At 43.9% G+C, this 17047-nt stretch overlaps 1 protein-coding gene across 1 annotated transcript in view; it reads right to left on the reverse strand.

Moving 5' to 3' along the window:
• Positions 1 to 17047, reverse strand: part of LOC143776123 (uncharacterized) — a 152089-nt gene that overhangs the window by 26271 nt on the left and 108771 nt on the right. The window contains exons 8-13 of the mRNA XM_077265151.1: positions 15745 to 15888; positions 12112 to 12232; positions 11609 to 11740; positions 11418 to 11528; positions 6316 to 6469; positions 4892 to 5138 (exon numbers count right to left, since the gene is read on the reverse strand). Coding sequence (XP_077121266.1) covers positions 4892 to 5138; positions 6316 to 6469; positions 11418 to 11528; positions 11609 to 11740; positions 12112 to 12232; positions 15745 to 15888 — 909 coding nt within the window. The remainder of the gene's footprint in view (positions 1 to 4891; positions 5139 to 6315; positions 6470 to 11417; positions 11529 to 11608; positions 11741 to 12111; positions 12233 to 15744; positions 15889 to 17047) is intronic.

Raw genomic sequence — 17047 nt, forward strand, 5'->3', positions numbered from 1 at the left:
AAGGGGCATATCCGTCCATCCTCTTCCCCTCTTGGTGCGGGATTCTTTTTTGTGGCTAAGAAGGACGGATCTTTGAGACCTTGTATTGACTATCGGCTACTGAATAAAATCACTGTAAAATTTCAGTATCCTTTGCCTCTCTTGTCGGACTTGTTTGCCCGGATTAAGGGTGCCAAGTGGTTCACCAAGATAGATCTTCGTGGTGCATACAACCTTGTGCGCATTAAGCAAGGTGATGAATGGAAGACTGCATTTAATACGCCCGAAGGTCATTTTGAGTACTTGGTGATGCCTTTTGGGCTTTCTAATGCTCCCTCAGTATTTCAGTCCTTTATGCATGATATTTTCCGGAAGTATCTGGATAAATTTATGATTGTTTATCTGGACGATATTCTGGTTTTCTCTGAAGATTGGGACTCACATGTGGAGCAGGTCAGGATGGTGTTTCAGGTTTTGCGTGAGAATGCCTTGTTTGTTAAAGGCTCAAAGTGTCTCTTTGGAGTACAGAAAGTTCCCTTTTTGGGGTTTATTTTTTCCCCTTCTGCTGTGGAGATGGACCCAGTCAAGGTCCGAGCTATTCATGAGTGGACTCAACCCACGTCAGTTAAGAGTCTTCAGAAGTTCTTGGGTTTTGCTAACTTCTACCGTCATTTTATTGCTAATTTTTCTAGCGTTGTTAAACCTTTGACGGATATGACCAAGAAAGGTTCTGATGTTGCTAACTGGGCTCCTGCAGCCGTGGAGGCGTTCCAGGAGTTGAAGCGCCGGTTTACTTCGGCGCCTGTTTTGTGCCAGCCTGATGTCTCACTTCCCTTTCAGGTCGAGGTGGATGCTTCTGAGATTGGGGCAGGGGCCGTTTTGTCACAGAGAGGCCCTGGTTGCTCGGTAATGAGACCATGTGCTTTCTTCTCTAGGAAGTTTTCGCCTGCTGAGCAGAATTATGATGTGGGCAATCGGGAATTACTGGCCATGAAGTGGGCATTTGAGGAGTGGCGTCATTGGCTCGAGGGTGCTAAGCATCGTGTGGTGGTCTTGACTGATCACAAAAATTTGATGTATCTCGAGTCTGCTAAACGCTTGAATCCTAGACAGGCCCGCTGGTCATTGTTTTTCTCCCGTTTTGACTTTGTGGTCTCGTATTTACCAGGTTCAAAGAATGTGAAAGCTGATGCTCTTTCAAGGAGCTTTGTGCCTGACTCTCCTGGAGTCACAGAACCTGTTGGTATTCTTAAAGAAGGAGTTATTTTGTCAGCCATTTCTCCTGATTTGCGACGTGTGTTGCAGAGATTTCAAGCTGGTAGACCTGATTCTTGTCCACCTGACAGACTGTTTGTTCCTGATAAGTGGACCAGCAGAGTCATTTCCGAGGTTCATTCCTCGGTGTTGGCAGGTCATCCGGGAATTTTTGGCACCAGAGATCTGGTGGCTAGGTCATTTTGGTGGCCTTCCTTGTCACGGGATGTACGGTCATTTGTGCAGTCCTGTGGGACTTGTGCTCGAGCTAAGCCTTGCTGTTCCCGTGCCAGCGGGTTGCTCTTGCCCTTGCCTGTCCCGAAGAGGCCTTGGACACATATTTCCATGGATTTCATTTCTGATCTCCCGGTGTCTCGGGGTATGTCTGTCATCTGGGTGGTATGTGATCGCTTTTCAAAAATGGTCCATTTGGTGCCTTTGCCTAAGCTGCCTTCCTCTTACGATCTGGTTCCTGTGTTCCTTCAGAATGTGGTTCATTTACACGGCATTCCTGAGAATATTGTGTCTGACAGAGGATCCCAGTTTGTTTCCAGGTTCTGGCGATCCTTTTGTGCTAGGATGGGCATTGATTTATCGTTCTCGTCTGCCTTTCATCCTCAGACTAATGGACAAACTGAGCGAACTAATCAGACTCTGGAAGCTTACTTGAGGTGTTTTGTTTCGGCAGATCAGGATGATTGGGTGACCTTCTTGCCATTGGCTGAGTTTGCCCTAAATAATCGGGCTAGTTCCGCTACTTTGGTTTCGCCATTTTTCTGCAACTCTGGTTTCCATCCTCGTTTTTCCACGGGACATGTGGAGCCTTCTGACTGTCCTGGAGTAGATTCTGTGGTGGATAGGTTGCAGCAGATCTGGAATCATGTGGTGGACAACTTGAAGTTGTCACAGGAGAAGGCTCAGCGTTTTGCCAACCGCCGCCGCGGTGTGGGTCCCCGACTTCGTGTTGGGGATTTGGTGTGGCTGTCTTCTCGATTTGTTCCTATGAAGGTCTCCTCTCCTAAATTTAAGCCTCGCTTCATCGGTCCTTACAAGATATTGGAAATCCTTAATCCTGTGTCCTTTCGCTTGGATCTTCCGGTTTCGTTTGCCATTCACAACGTGTTCCATAGGTCTTTGTTACGACGCTACGTTGTGCCTGTGGTTCCTTCTGCTGAGCCTCCTGCTCCGGTGTTGGTTGAGGGCGAGTTGGAGTACGTGGTGGAGAAGATCTTGGATTCTCGTCTCTCCAGGCGGAGGCTTCAGTATTTGGTCAAGTGGAAGGGTTATGGTCAGGAGGATAACTCCTGGGTGGTTGCCTCTGATGTGCATGCGGCCGATTTGGTTCGTGCCTTTCACGCTGCTCATCCTGATCGCCCTGGTGGTCTTGGTGAGGGTTCGGTGACCCCTCCTTAAGGGGGGGGTACTGTTGTGAATTAGACTTTTTGGCTCCCTCTAGTGGTTACTAGTGATATGACTCTGGGATTTCCTTCCCTCTGTCTGCACCCAGCTGGGTCGTTACTTCAGGGGTGTTGCTATATAAACCTCCTGGAACCTTAGTCCAGTGCCTGGCATCGGTGTTATCAGACACATTCTGTTTGCTCCTGTTTGCTGGTCCTGGTTCGTGTTAAATTAAGCTAAGTCTTGCTTCTTTGTTTTTTGGGTTATTTGTTTGCTATCATTTTTGTCCAGCTTGTACTAAATGTGATTCCTGACCTTGCTGGAAGCTCTAGGGGGCTGGTGTTCTCCCCCCGGGCCGTTAGACGGTTCGGGGGTTCTTGAATTTCCAGTGTGGATATTTTTGATAGGATTTTTTGCTGACCATATAAGTTATCTTTCTATATTCTGCTATTAGCTAGTGGGCCTCTCTTTGCTAAATTCCTAGCTCATTCTTATGTTTGTCTTTTCCTCTTACCTCACCGTTATTATTTGTGGGGGGCTTCTATCCAACTTTTTGGGGTATTTCCTCTGGAGGCAAGAAAGGTCTTTCTTTTCCCTTCTAGGGGTAGTTAGCTCTCCGGCTGGCGCGAGACGTCTAGGATCAACGTAGGAACGTTCCCCGGCTGCTGGTATTTGTGGTGCTAGGATTAGTTATATGGTCAGCCCAGTTACCACTGCCCTATGAGCTGTTTTCTGTATTTACTGACTTAGCATTATTCCTGAGACCCTCTGCCATTGGGGTCATAACAGCGTCCTATCTCAATTCCTGTCAATTTTGCATTGAAACGTCAAACGGCGCTCCTTCCCTTCCGAGCTCTCCCATGCACCCAAACAGTGGTTTACCCCCACATATGGGGTATCAGCGTACTCAGGACAAATTGTACAACAACTTTTGCGGTCCAATTTCTTCTCTTACCCTTTGGAAAATAAAAAATTGGGGGCGAAAAGATAATTTCTGTGAAAAAATATGATTTTTTATTTTTATGGCTCTGCATTATAAACTTCTGTGAATCACTTAATGAGTCAAAGTGCTCACCACACATCTAGATAAGTTCCTTAGGGGGTCTACTTTCCAAAATGGTGTCACTTGTGGGGGGTTTCAATGTTTAGGGACATCAGGGGCTCTCCAAACGCAGCATAGTGTCCCATCTCAATTCCTGTCAATTTTGCATTGAAAAGTCAAACAGCGCTCCTTCCCTTTCGATCTCTACCATGCGCCCAAACAGTGGTTTACCCCCACATATGGGGTATCGGCGGACAAATTGTACAACAACTTTTGGGGTCCATTTTCTCCTGTTACCCTTGGTAAAATAAAACAAATTGGAGCTGAAGTAAATTTTTTGTGAAAAAAAGTTAAATGTTCATTTTTATTTAAACATTCCAAAAATTCCTGTGAAACACCTGAAGGGTTAATAAACTTCTTGAATGTGGTTTTGAGCACCTTGAGGGGTGCAGTTTTTAGAATGGTGTCACACTTGGTTATTTTCTATCATATAGACCCCTCGAAATGACTTCAAATGAGATGTGGTCCCTAAAAAAATGGTGTTGTAAAAATGAGAAATTGCTGGTCAACTTTTAACCCTTATAACTCCCTAACAAAAAAAAAATTTGGTTCCAAAATTGTGCTGATGTAAAGTAGACATGTGGGAAATGTTACTTAAGTATTTTGTGTGACATATCTCTGTGATTTTATTGCATAAAAATTAAAAGTTGGAAAATTGCGAAATTTTCAAAATTTTCGCCAAATTTCCGTTTTTTTCACAAATAAACGCAGGTAATATCAAAGAAACTTTATCCCTATCATGAAGTACAATATGTCACGAGAAAACAGTGTCAGAATCACCGGGATCCGTTGAAGCGTTCCAGAGTTATAACCTCATAAAGGGACAGTGGTCAGAATTGTAAAAATTGGCCCGGTCATTAACGTGCAAACCACCCTTGGGGGTAAAGGGGTTAATGAGAAAAAAAATGAACTTTTTTTGAATTTACCAAATGGCTGCAATGAAACAAAGAGTGAAAAATTTAAAGGGGTCCGAATACTTTCCGTACCCACTGTATACATTGCACAACTACACCAGGTGAGATAAACCATGGCTCTCCTTCCCCAGCTTTCTCCTACGTTTTTACCCTACATTATGCTTTGTCTTTCTCTTCTTAACCCCTTTAATGGAGAAGCTGCATAAGGCTCTTTTAACCGTTTAATTTCTTCATGTTTCCTTACCTGGGTGAAGCTGTGCTCAGTGACATGTCCCATCTCATAGTATGAGAATGAGCAGGCGCTGATAGAAAGCGGCCATGTAAAAGGGCACTTTCCTTCTGCAGTGTGCTCTCTACATCTGTTTCTGTGACAGGCTGGGATTTTAAAACAGGTGGTGTAATGGCAAATAGAGCAGCAGACTGGACTTTTCGTTTTCTTAACATTTTTGGAGGAGCATCAGGCATTCTCTGTATATGTGGCGAATCAATACCTACAAAATAAAATTGCATCACAATCAACTACACATTACTTACATACACATACAATACCAATGCATAGAAATAAACAATAGCAAACCTAGCTCAAAAAGGCAAACAAAACAGATATCAATGGCATTAATATGAATATGAATGAAAATGATCCATTGCTATTGAGCTAAAATAAAAGCTCCGAGTGCTCTCCAGACAAAAAGATAATAAACTTGGTAAACCATATGAGGGACAACAGCATCACGCCAATCTCTGCTGTTTATAACTTGGTTATGTGACTTTGGCATCCCAGAAAACAAATGGTCACAGGCTGTCCCATAGTGAGGACCCCCAAAGATCATCTGATGTCATGAAGTGAACCACTGAGCAGGAAGCATGGCCAAATAGGCAGCTGCCTACTTTGCAACTGCACTTTGAGTCTTCTCAAAGTAACTGACATAAATGCTCACAGCCTGTAACCGCAGAACACAAAGAAATATATACAGGAGCTCTATCCCTTAGAGGGGTATACCCGTCTCATACAAGATATTCCATCAATGCTTGTTAGATGCAGATCCCACCAATGGCATATGTACAGATTAGATAATGGGGCAATCATTGGGGAAGTGGTTAGAATTCCTATTCATGATTCACATTTTTGACCACCACAACACATTTACATCACATTTAAAGGGGCCCTATTCATGGGATAGAAGTGGGTTCCACTGGTGAGACCTGCATCTATCATACATATATGGTACATCTAGCTTATATGTCATAAAGGTACAAGATGAGAAAATCCCTTTAAAAGGGGTCTCCGGGATTTTTAAAAAAATTCCCACAAAAGCAGTGAATGCGAAAGATGAACAAAATAAATATTACTCCCCTGGCAAACTACTGCCACTTCGTAGGTTCCTCTGACCTACCCTCAATCACTGATATCAGCAATCTTTTGCCATGAAAGCAGGTATCACTAATGGGCCAATAAAAAGCTGCAGTGGTCTGGGGGGCACGTATGGCATGTCATAGAAAAAATTAACAAAAACAGCGGTAAAAAAAGAGAACATCCATGGAGCACTGGGAATTCCATGTTGAGTCGACAATTACTTTTGTACTTTACTATTTTCCCTACTTTATTTTTTTTAAAAAGAGCTGAAACTCCTTTATCAGTTCTGAATAAAAATAGAACAAACAACTTACCTGCAGCCAAGCGATAATGCTCCATCCAATCATCTACAATATTTCGGATTTTTCGCTGAAGCTTTCTGAGCTCAACAGCGGCATTGAAGTCATTTGAAGGACTAATATGATCCTCGGGAATTACAAGAGTCTTTGCCAGCTCTGATAAGATTGTCTTATTTAGAAAATGAATAGATGTTTGGTTAGAAATCATTGGCTTTTAAAAGAAATATCCAGTGGATAAATTATTTTTAAAAGACACAGACTTTAAAATGAACCAATACTCACCAATGATTCACAGTTTCTACTCGGACATTTACGAGATCCCTATTCGTCTCTACTTCTCGCCTTGACATATCAGAAGTGGCAGCAAATACCAACCACTGTAGCTGTGACCAACCTCAGTAGAGACCAGTGTATAAGCGGGAATGCAGGGGACGTTTGGTGAATATCACCTAATCTGAGCCCTTTAAAAAAAAAAATTGTATCCACTAACAATCTCTTCACCCCCTTTACAAGTTATCGGTAGCTATTAGCCACCCCTGGTTGCGTCACGCTGTTGTATTATGTGCCTAAATCTTTAAAAGTGATTAATAAAAGAAATTTGGAAAAAAAACATATTTGGAAGAAAGTTCTGATTGTTGTTATAATCTTTGTGCCCTTTCTGAAATCTTTATTTCTTCACTAGTATATAAATTATGCCATATGCAAGGGAGCCACGGTGTCAGATCTTTAGGGAAGATGAACTTCTGACACAGTATTGTAGTGACACATAGGAAAGTGGTCTGCAACAGGATGCCAGGGCCAAAAGTAGGGCTCTCAGATGTAGCTTGTACCATGAAGATGACTTGCTCTACGGTATATGACAACAAATAGCAACAAAGCTGTCATCAATAATGAATCCCACAAGAAGAAAGAGTCAGTAATAGTATCTGCTGTGAAAACAAACACACATACATCTGTGAAGCCGAAGGTGACATGGGGGTAATCATCATTTCAGAGTATAGATTATACCCTTCTCTGCATAGTCATCTAACACCTACCGGTCTTCTATTCTTGCATGATGTATGAAGAGTAGTGTTGAGCATTCCGATACTGCAAGTATCGGGTATCGGCCGATATTTGCTGTATCGGAATTTCCGATACCGAGATCCGATACTTTTGTGGTATCGGGTATCGGGTATCGCAACAACATTAATGTAATAATGTGTAAAAGAGATAATTAAAATAAAAAATATTGCTATACTCACCTCTCCGACGCAGCCTGGACCTCAGCGAGAGAACCGGCAGCGTTGTTTGTTTAAATTTCGCGCTTTTACTTGGTTACGTGAAGTCCCGGCTTGTGATTGGTCAGGGCGGCCATGTTGCCGGGACGCGGACCAATCACAGCAAGCCGTGACGAAATTACGTCACGGCTTGCTGTGATTGGTCCGCGTCCCGGCAACATGGCCGCCATTAACCAATCACAAGCCGTGACGTCACGGGAGGCTGGACATGCGCGTATTTTAAAAAGCGCGCGTGTCCAGCCTCCAGTGACGTCCCGGCTTATGATTGGTCACGGCGCCATGTTGCCGGGACGCGGACCAATCACAGCAAGCCGTGACGAAATTACGTCAAGGCTTGCTGTGATTGGTCCGCGTCCCGGCAACATGGCCGCCATTAACCAATCACAAGCCGTGACGTCACGGGAGGCTGGACATGCGCGTATTTTAAAAAGCGTGCGTGTCCAGCCTCCCGTGACGTCACGGCTTGTGATTGGTTAATGGCGGCCATGTTGCCGGGACGCGGACCAATCACAGCAAGCCGTGACGTAATTTCATCACGGCTTGCTGTGATTGGTCCGCGTCCCGGCAACATGGCCGCCCTGACCAATCACAAGCCGGGACTTCACGTAACCAAGTAAAAGCGCGAATTTTAAACAAACAACGCTGCCGGTTCCCTCGCTGAGGTCCAGGCTGCGTCGGACAGGTGAGTATAGCAATATTTTTTATTTTAATTCTTTCTTTTACACATTAATATGGTTCCCAGGGCCTGAAGGAGAGTTTCCTCTCCTTCAGACCCTGGGAACCATCAGGAATACCGTCCGATACTTGAGTCCCATTGACTTGTATTGGTATCGGGTATCGGTATCGGATTGGATCCGATACTTTGCCGGTATCGGCCGATACTTTCCGATACCGATACTTTCAAGTATCGGACGGTATCGCTCAACACTAATGAAGAGTTATAATATATAAGATTATTATTTTATATTTTAGTCAGTCAGTCAGTCAGAGCTAGTCTTAGGAAGAGGAAGCAAGTGAGGAGAACCTGAGCTGCGACTGAGCTCACCCCAGGACTGAGCGCCAAGGACCGGACACCAGAGTCCGTGGTTGTTTGGGAACTGCACGTCCAGCAACTAAAACCGGAGGACCGCAGATTGCAGGTCTCCTGGTCCCATCTGACACCTGAAGGCACAGCAGCATATCAGAGCCCGGAGTCACCATGAGGGAGTGACACCTGGAACAGGCTCAAGCTGCCTGCCATGCAGGTAGTGTTCCATTTAATGGAAAGACAGTAAAAGGGACTTGAATAGAGCATAAAGCATCAGGAACACAGAGAACAGAGCAGCAGGGAGGCTTCCAACCCCACCTGGCTAGGGGGATTCCGAATTGCTTCCAGGCTGCCAGGGTCTCCAATACTACCTATTACCTGTGCTCCAGACTGACCTTTGAACATGAATTAAAGGTAAAGAAAACTGCAGCCCTTGTGTCCTCTACTCCTTTTCCTGCACCCTCATTCCTGCACCCCAATATCCACCATCCCTCATAAACTGTACCGGCAGCCCTGGGGCCCTGCTCCACCTGTGGGGAGCAGAACCATCTCAGCTGCATCACAATCGGCCCCAGTGGACTCCCTAAGCAGCGTCGACCATTTATAGCCGAATACCACAGGTGGCGTCACGAACAATCCCCTACAAACATTCCCTCATCCCTTTTATTGTGCGCCTAGGGCCCAGGGCCACGGACTGGGTCACCGCTGCCGTGACCACCCCTTTAAGAATCGTCCGACCCGGTTCCGAGTGCCCCATGGCCCTAGCGGGTGTTGCACTTGTGGCGCCCCCACCGCCGCAGGGCCGAGGGGAACCCGGTACCGGGCCTCTGAGTCTCTGCTCCGGGGTTGTCACGGCGGCTAGGCCCCGGTCCGTGACCCTGCCGTGGGGCGCACAGTGAATAATAGGTGTGGATGATGGTGGGGCTGCTGTGGTGGTGCGGTGCAGTAAATAACGAGGACACCAGGTTGCAGTCTCTTTACCTCTTTACTGAAGATCTCTGGGTCCTCAGTCCGGAACACGGTTCACCAGGCTGCGCAAGTCCGGCCGGTCCAATGGCACCTCCAGAGTTCTCTTCACAGGTGGAAATCGGTGCCTTCCTACTAGCGCTATGTGTTGTGGTCCTTCCCTGCTGTGCTTACGGAAAGTACCCCACAACTGTTGTGTCTGTTTCTGATGTTCCCTCACAACTCGATTAGATGATGTTCTGCTAATCCTCCGTCCCTCCCTGATGTTCTGGTTGGGACGGCACCCGTTTGACGGGTAGGCTCGGAGCTCTTCCGGGACCCTAGAGTCGCCCCTCTCCACAAGTTGCCCCCCAAGACTGCATAGGTGATATGTGTTAGACAGCCCGCCTTAGACTGACTGCCCTGCCGCGGTTTGGAGTATTGCTTGAAGCTGAATATTATTCTACTCCCTCGGGGTTCCGGCCACCGGTAGTGCGCCTCAGTAGGATGTTGCTTCGGTCTTACAGCACGACTCCTACTGGTATTTCTCCTTTGCGTGATCTCGTTTCTCACTCAGCACAATCTATCTCGCTTCTAATCCTTTCTTGGGGACTGCCGCTACCCGGAGCAGGCACGGTCCCGTAACGTTCTTTCTTGTTGCCAAACCCCTGTCAGGATCCCACCCCTGACAGAGACCCTACTGTATCTTCCCCCACAACACCCTCTGCCACAAGGTGTTGCCTGGTTCCAACCCAGTCAGCTTTCTCCTCTAACTTCCTGCCTGACCCCCAGTTTACCCACTATGGTGGGGAGTGGCCTAATGAATAGCACCCTTAGCTCCCCCCGGAGGCCCAGCTGTGAAATGTATTGGTGTCTGTGATACCTGATCAGATGAACCCCTTCAGTGCCATCAGACGCACCATGGCTCCCCATAGTGGCGGAGCCACAGTACTGCAACGACCAGGACTCTGGGGCGCTGCACACTTGCAATCTGTACTCCACTCTGTGCACGCGCTCAGGCAGGAGCACTGCACTTCTGCTTCTCAAGCTGTGCACTTCTCAGCAATCTTTAGTGATCAGTGAAAGTTTCAGCACAGGACCTCCACAATTCTGCTGGCAACTAAAGTGGCTAAAATATATAAAACTATCAAATGGAGATGATCGTATTGAATGGATGCAAATTGATTTTTAGTTAAAATTCTATGAAGTTTCCATTTCCCAGCGAAATTAAAAAGTTTGTGATTCAATTCATGCAAATTGACAAATAAATCCCAGTTCTTTTTTAAACATTGCAGAAGATTTCATCAGTCACAGAAGGCTAGCATGATTTTAGGTTGACCAGATGGGTTTACCCATAATGCCTTGCAGATATCACATTACATGGTATAGAGCAGCCAATCAGGAGAGATTATCATATCATGTATAAAAGTCTAAGCAGGGAATGCAGCAGTCATTTTTAGAACAGTGAGAGTATGTCAGAGTTCACAGTAAATAGAAATTTTGGGGAAACTTTGCACAACCTGGCAAATTACAATTTCAAAAGATTTGATCATCTTTACTGTTAAGATTGTTTTTACTCTTTAAAGACTCTGGACACCAATTAAATCTAAAACTGTGCCCCATTTGCCTTTTTTGAGGCAGACGGGCTACTTAGACTTTCACATAAAAATGAAGATTCACTAGAAATGTTATAAGAAAACTTGAGGCTTTTCACAGTTGTCAGCCATTATTCCACTGTATGCTGATGGCTCACAACAAATGTGCTGACATAATTATAGTAGCTGCCTGGACTGCAAGATGTCAATACAGTCAATGCCATGAGCTAGAAAACTCCTGTGTACATTAGAAATCATAATTTTGCTTACAGTTTTCTTTGGACTCCTCTTCGTATCCTTTTCTTTTGCTTTCTTTTTGTTGGCTTTGGCCATTTCTCTTGCGGTTTTTGAGGAAAAGTTCTCACTTGTCATAAGCTGGCCCTATAACAAAGAGAGCACTATGCAATATCTCAACCACTGTGCCAAAAATGATTATAAAGAGTATATTTATATAGGCTTACCAAATGTTCAATCTGTGGGGAAGGAACATCCAGTATTGGTGAGAGAGATAAACGTACAAATTCTTGCTGCCATCGGAAACTCAGGCTAATGGCGTACTGGCCAGCAACTTTAACAGAAACCTGTTCATTAACCTAGATAGGAAGGCAAAGGTACTTACATGAGGAGTGCAAAACGTAGGAAATCATGAACATATATAATGTGTCATGTATATTTTTAAGAAATTATATTATTTTTGCTTGGTGGACTGTAAAGAGATAAAAAGGAGGAAACATAAAATAACGATTGTCCACTTCTAGCATTTACCATTGGGTACACTACAATGCCAAGGCTATTTATTTTACAATGATTTTCCACTTTACAGAATGTCGTTGATAATCTGATCACAGGTTTCCTGCTGCTCCCTGCCTCAGTTATCAGCTCACATCTATGGGTGAATTTAAAACAATGTGAACTGTTGCCTATTTAGGACATGAATTACCTTATCTTTCATCGGTCATATTACCTGCACTGTGAAGGGATCGGACAGTTTGCCTTTTTTGGGCCAGTCCCATTCCTTTATTTTATCTCCTTCTTTATTAGTCAATACTCCTCCAACTTGATTGTATTGCAGTAGAAAAACATTGCTACAATAATAAGAGTGACATGTGGTCACATAAGAAATACAATAGCTGAAAAGATAGGTATAGAATAATATCACTGCATTCTGAAGACCAGTTGATCCGCAATATGTGATCGAGCAAAAGTAACAACTAAAGAAACCGTGGAGGATTGCTGAATGAGTCAATTCACTAGTGTAGTAGTTTTAGGCAAACTGAAGACCGTGCACACGATGTAGATTCTAGGAAGTTTATTGAAGCCTACGCGTTTCAAGAGCTTTCTTGCTCTCTTCTTCAGGGCATATAATACATAACACAATACAAGGATGAACGAAAAAAATCACCTGCTTCACAAAAACCAGGGATCTTCAAATGTCTTCACAAGAAATGTCTGTGTTGTGGTATTATTGCACATACCAGTACAGCATTTAAACACCCCTCTTTTCCTCACCCCTTCCCAATCAGTCACTTTTTCACCTGCACCACCTCCTTCGTTATTTACATTATTACTTGTCCATGCAACAAGATATATGTTGGCAGGACAACACAACCACTTCACCTCCGCATGAATTCCCACCGACACAATATTAAAATAGGTTATCTTAAACATGGTCTTTCCAGACACTTTAGTATCTCACACAATAGTAATCCTTTATTATTTCGTGTTCACCCCATTGATCACGTTCCTGCACGTCTCTAATCGCACACAGTCACTTAACAAGAAAGAGGTTTTTTGGATATATACCTTGAATTCCCTTGAGCCTGAAGGGCTAAATGTAATGTCAGATATCCTTTAACCTACAAAACCTCTAACTGAAGTGTGGTTGCTTATACTGAGCCTCACTTCAATACCTACCTCTGGTCCCATGGGAGGGTTCTAGTACAAATTATAAGAATTATAATATAATTTTTTGTATAATCAGTAACAGCGTATAACCATTGCTCTTTTGTTCCTTTTTACAAGATTTTGTCTTCCTTTTTCCCATAAGAACATTTCCAGATGTTCTCATCTCCACAAGAAAAATCAAGAAGGAACCATCAGTAGTCTGTGGCACGATGACTTGAACAGCCTAGATAATGGAACTACTACACAAAGCTCCCCGCTTCGAATACTCATTGAGCTACCTTAGATTCCTGCCTATTTTTAATTTCTTTTTTTTTGTATACATATTTTTTATATTTCACACACTTTTATGCAGGGTTGGTTTTATTAATTTTTTTTGGGTTTTTAACATTAATCAATGTTTTTAGGATATAAATAGTAATGTGTAATGTTTCTATGTTACTATGTATGTTTTTAAATCTTGCTTATGTATCATAGTACAAGGGCCTTTGTGCCCCTCCCCTTCCTTTGTATAAATACACCCTGTATTGTGTTATGTACCATATGCCCTGAAGAAGAGAGCAAGAAAGCTCTTGAAACGCGTAGGCTTCAATAAACTTCCTAGAATCTACCTCGTGTGCGCGGTCTTCAGTTTGCCTAAAACTACTACCCTCAACATCCTTTTGGATTTTCGTGGAGACCTGCTGCTACGGTTATGCCTGCATGGGAGTTGTGACCTAGGTTCACAACTTCAATAGGTGAGCACATTCCCTACTAAGGACTGTATTCTTTCATATACAGTGTGACACATTGGGGGCGCCTTGTTGTTTTTTTTTTTCCTTTAATTCACTAGTGTAACAGATTTACTCACAAATATCTGCCTTAGGGCACATTTCCACATGTGAGAGACAAAAACGGTCCGATTTACGGAACGAAAAAACGGAGGAAAATCATGTGATTGTCATGCGATTTTTTATCGCAACATCCGTATGACATCCGTATTGCTGTCCGATTTTTACGCACCGGTGTCCTTTGAAAAGCCGGCAAATCAGTGCTGTGTACAGTAAAATCACACTGACAGGTTTGAATAGAATAGATACGGTATATACACATAGAATGTGTATATATACCTATATATATGTCAGTGAGACACCTGTATATGTATATTTATATTTAATGCAGCGCTAGATAGCTTAAAAGCCGCTAATTCAATTGCCGGCTTTTGCTCTCTCCTTCACAAACCCGACAGGATATGAGACATGGTTTACATACAGTAAACCATCTCATATCCCTTCTTTTATTACATATTTCTCTTCACTAATGTAAGAAGTGTCTGTGTGTCAAATTTGGGGGCTCTAGCTATTAAATTAAAGGGTTAAATATTTTCCCAGGCTCGAGTTCATGTGAGGACATCCAGCAGAGGGCACATCACCGCGACTCAAGGTAACTACAGGACAGTCCCCTGCACTCCATTCATTCCCCGGGGTTTTACAGCCACGAGCACTGCTTTAGCACAGCTCCTGGCCGTAAAATGATTTAACCCCTTCAGATGGATTTACATCGTGGGACGTGACTGATCATCGGAAGGTATGGGATATTGTTGATTTTTTTTTTTTACTTTTTTACAGAACGAGGGTCTTCAGGTGGATTACGAGTATAATAAAATATTATAACACCCTGTGTCTTTATTTCATTAAAGTACTTTGTAATAATGTGTGTGTGTTTTATTAACCATTTCCTACTTTTGGATTAATAATGGATAGGTGTCATAATTGACGCCTCTCCATTATTAATCTGGCTTAATGCCACCTTACAATAGCAAGGTGACATTAACCCTTCATTACCCCATATCCCACCGCTACATCGGAGTGGGAAGAGAGTGGCCAAGTGACAGAATAGGCGCATCTTCCAGATGTGCCTTTTCTGGGGTGGCTGGGGGCAGATGTTTTTAGCCAGGGGGGGCCAATAACCATGGACCCTCTCTAGGCTATTAATATCTGCCCTCAGTCACTGGCTTTACCACTCTGGCGGAGAAAATTGCGCGGGAGCCCATGCCAATTTTTTCCGCGATTTAACCCTTTAATTAAATAGCTAGAGCCCCCAAATTTGACACACAGACATTTCTAACATTAGTGAAGAGGAATATGTAATAAAAGAAGGGATATGAGATGGTTTACTGTGTGTAAACCATGTCTCATATCCTGTCGGGTTTGTGAAGGAGAGAGCAAAAGCTGGCAATTGAATTAGCGGCTTTTATGCTATCTAGCGCTGCATTAAATATAAATATATATATATGTGTCTCACTGACATCATATATATATGTATATATACCTATTCTATGTATATATATATCTACTCTATTCTAACCTGTCAGTGTGATTTTACTGTACACCGCGCTGAATTGCCGGCTTTTCAAAGGACACCGGTGCATAAAAATGGGACAGAACTCGCATGGTGCGAGTGCTGTGCGATTTTTTTCTCTCACCCATTGACTTGCATTGGCGAGTCTCGTCCGAGAATCGCAGCAATACGCAGCATGTTGCGATTTTTTTCTCAGTCCGATTTCGGCTGAGAAAAAAATCACAAATGAAAAGACACCTATTGAATAACATTGGTCCGAGTGCAATCCGATTTTTTATCGGATTGCACTCGTCCGTTTTCCTCGCAAGTGGAAATGAGCCCTTATACTGTATATTCTAATTACTCCAGCACTAACCTCTCAGGAGAATGAATGCTGCCATGTCCAAATGGAGTAAATGTGCCCAGCATGCTCTGCTCAGGGGTAAATATATTGGTATAAAAGCCTCCACATGATAATCCAGAATGGCTATGACAGACAGCCAGGTGTCCAGAAGGATAATTACATTGTGAGTTAGGGAAAAACATCATATAATAAAATGTTATTATGATCATGATAAATGCCATATGTGCCTCAATAAATCTATACTATAATTTTCTGTAGGTGTGGAAAGGTTTGTTTGCAATAGTAATCTGGGACATCTGGTAGGACCTTTCTCCAGTATTACTAAAGTCATGTGGAGTGCTTGCGAGGACCATTGGGTACTCGGGCAGGGTCCGGCAGTACTTAAAGGGGAAGGTCACGGCAGCGGTGACCCGGTCCGTGGCCCTGGGCATCCAGTTAAAGGGGATGAAGTGTGGTGGAAAATAAAGTCTAATGTAGTAATGTTCATGACGCCACCTGTGGTACTCGGCCAGGGATGGCCGACGCTGCTTAAAGGGGTCCACTGGGGCTGAGGCTATTGCAGCAGAGTTGGTATAACTCCCCACAGGTAGAGCTTAGTCCCCAGGGCTCCCAGGACAGTCTATGAGGGGGTTGTAGATGTTGGGGTGCAGGAAATAATTGGAGGACACAGGATTTGCAGTCTCTTTACCTTTTACTGGTAAAATTGCAGTCCAGGGCACAGGTTACAGGTTATCTTTGAAATTCAGGCAGCCGGGAAGCGGTTCGGAATCCCCCTAGCCAGGTGGGGTTGGAAGCCTTCCTTTCTGCGCTGAATTCTGGGCTCTTGATGCATTAGCTGTCCTCAAGAACACCTCTGACAGTTATGTGAGTCTAAGTATTAAGTGTGTGTTGTGACCTTTTGCCTTGTTTAATCTCACCAGTCTCTCAGCTCGCAATTATCTCAGCAATCTCCTACTTGTTTCTTCAGTCTGCAATTACTTCCTGGCTCAGATCTGCGACTAACCCTTCATCTGTTGTAAGCCTAACAAACTCATCTTAGGACTTGTTCACATTGCAAACGATGCCCCTAGACTTGTCTGCCTACTCTACTGGTCTTCGTGCTGTTTCATGTGCCACCGGCAAGTCCTGCTCACATAAAGAGCCATTACCTTTGGTCCATTTTGTTCACCCTGACCTGTGGCTTAGAGAATCCACCTCACCAAGTGAGCCCATAACACAGACTACTATACGATGTGATTACATGTGGCCACAATTGGGTGTAACATGTGGTCAATATATGCCAAGGCCAACCTCTATCTACCCATATGAATACATC

Source organism: Ranitomeya variabilis, chromosome 5, assembly GCF_051348905.1.
Source record: "Ranitomeya variabilis isolate aRanVar5 chromosome 5, aRanVar5.hap1, whole genome shotgun sequence".
Classification (NCBI taxonomy): domain Eukaryota; kingdom Metazoa; phylum Chordata; class Amphibia; order Anura; family Dendrobatidae; genus Ranitomeya; species Ranitomeya variabilis.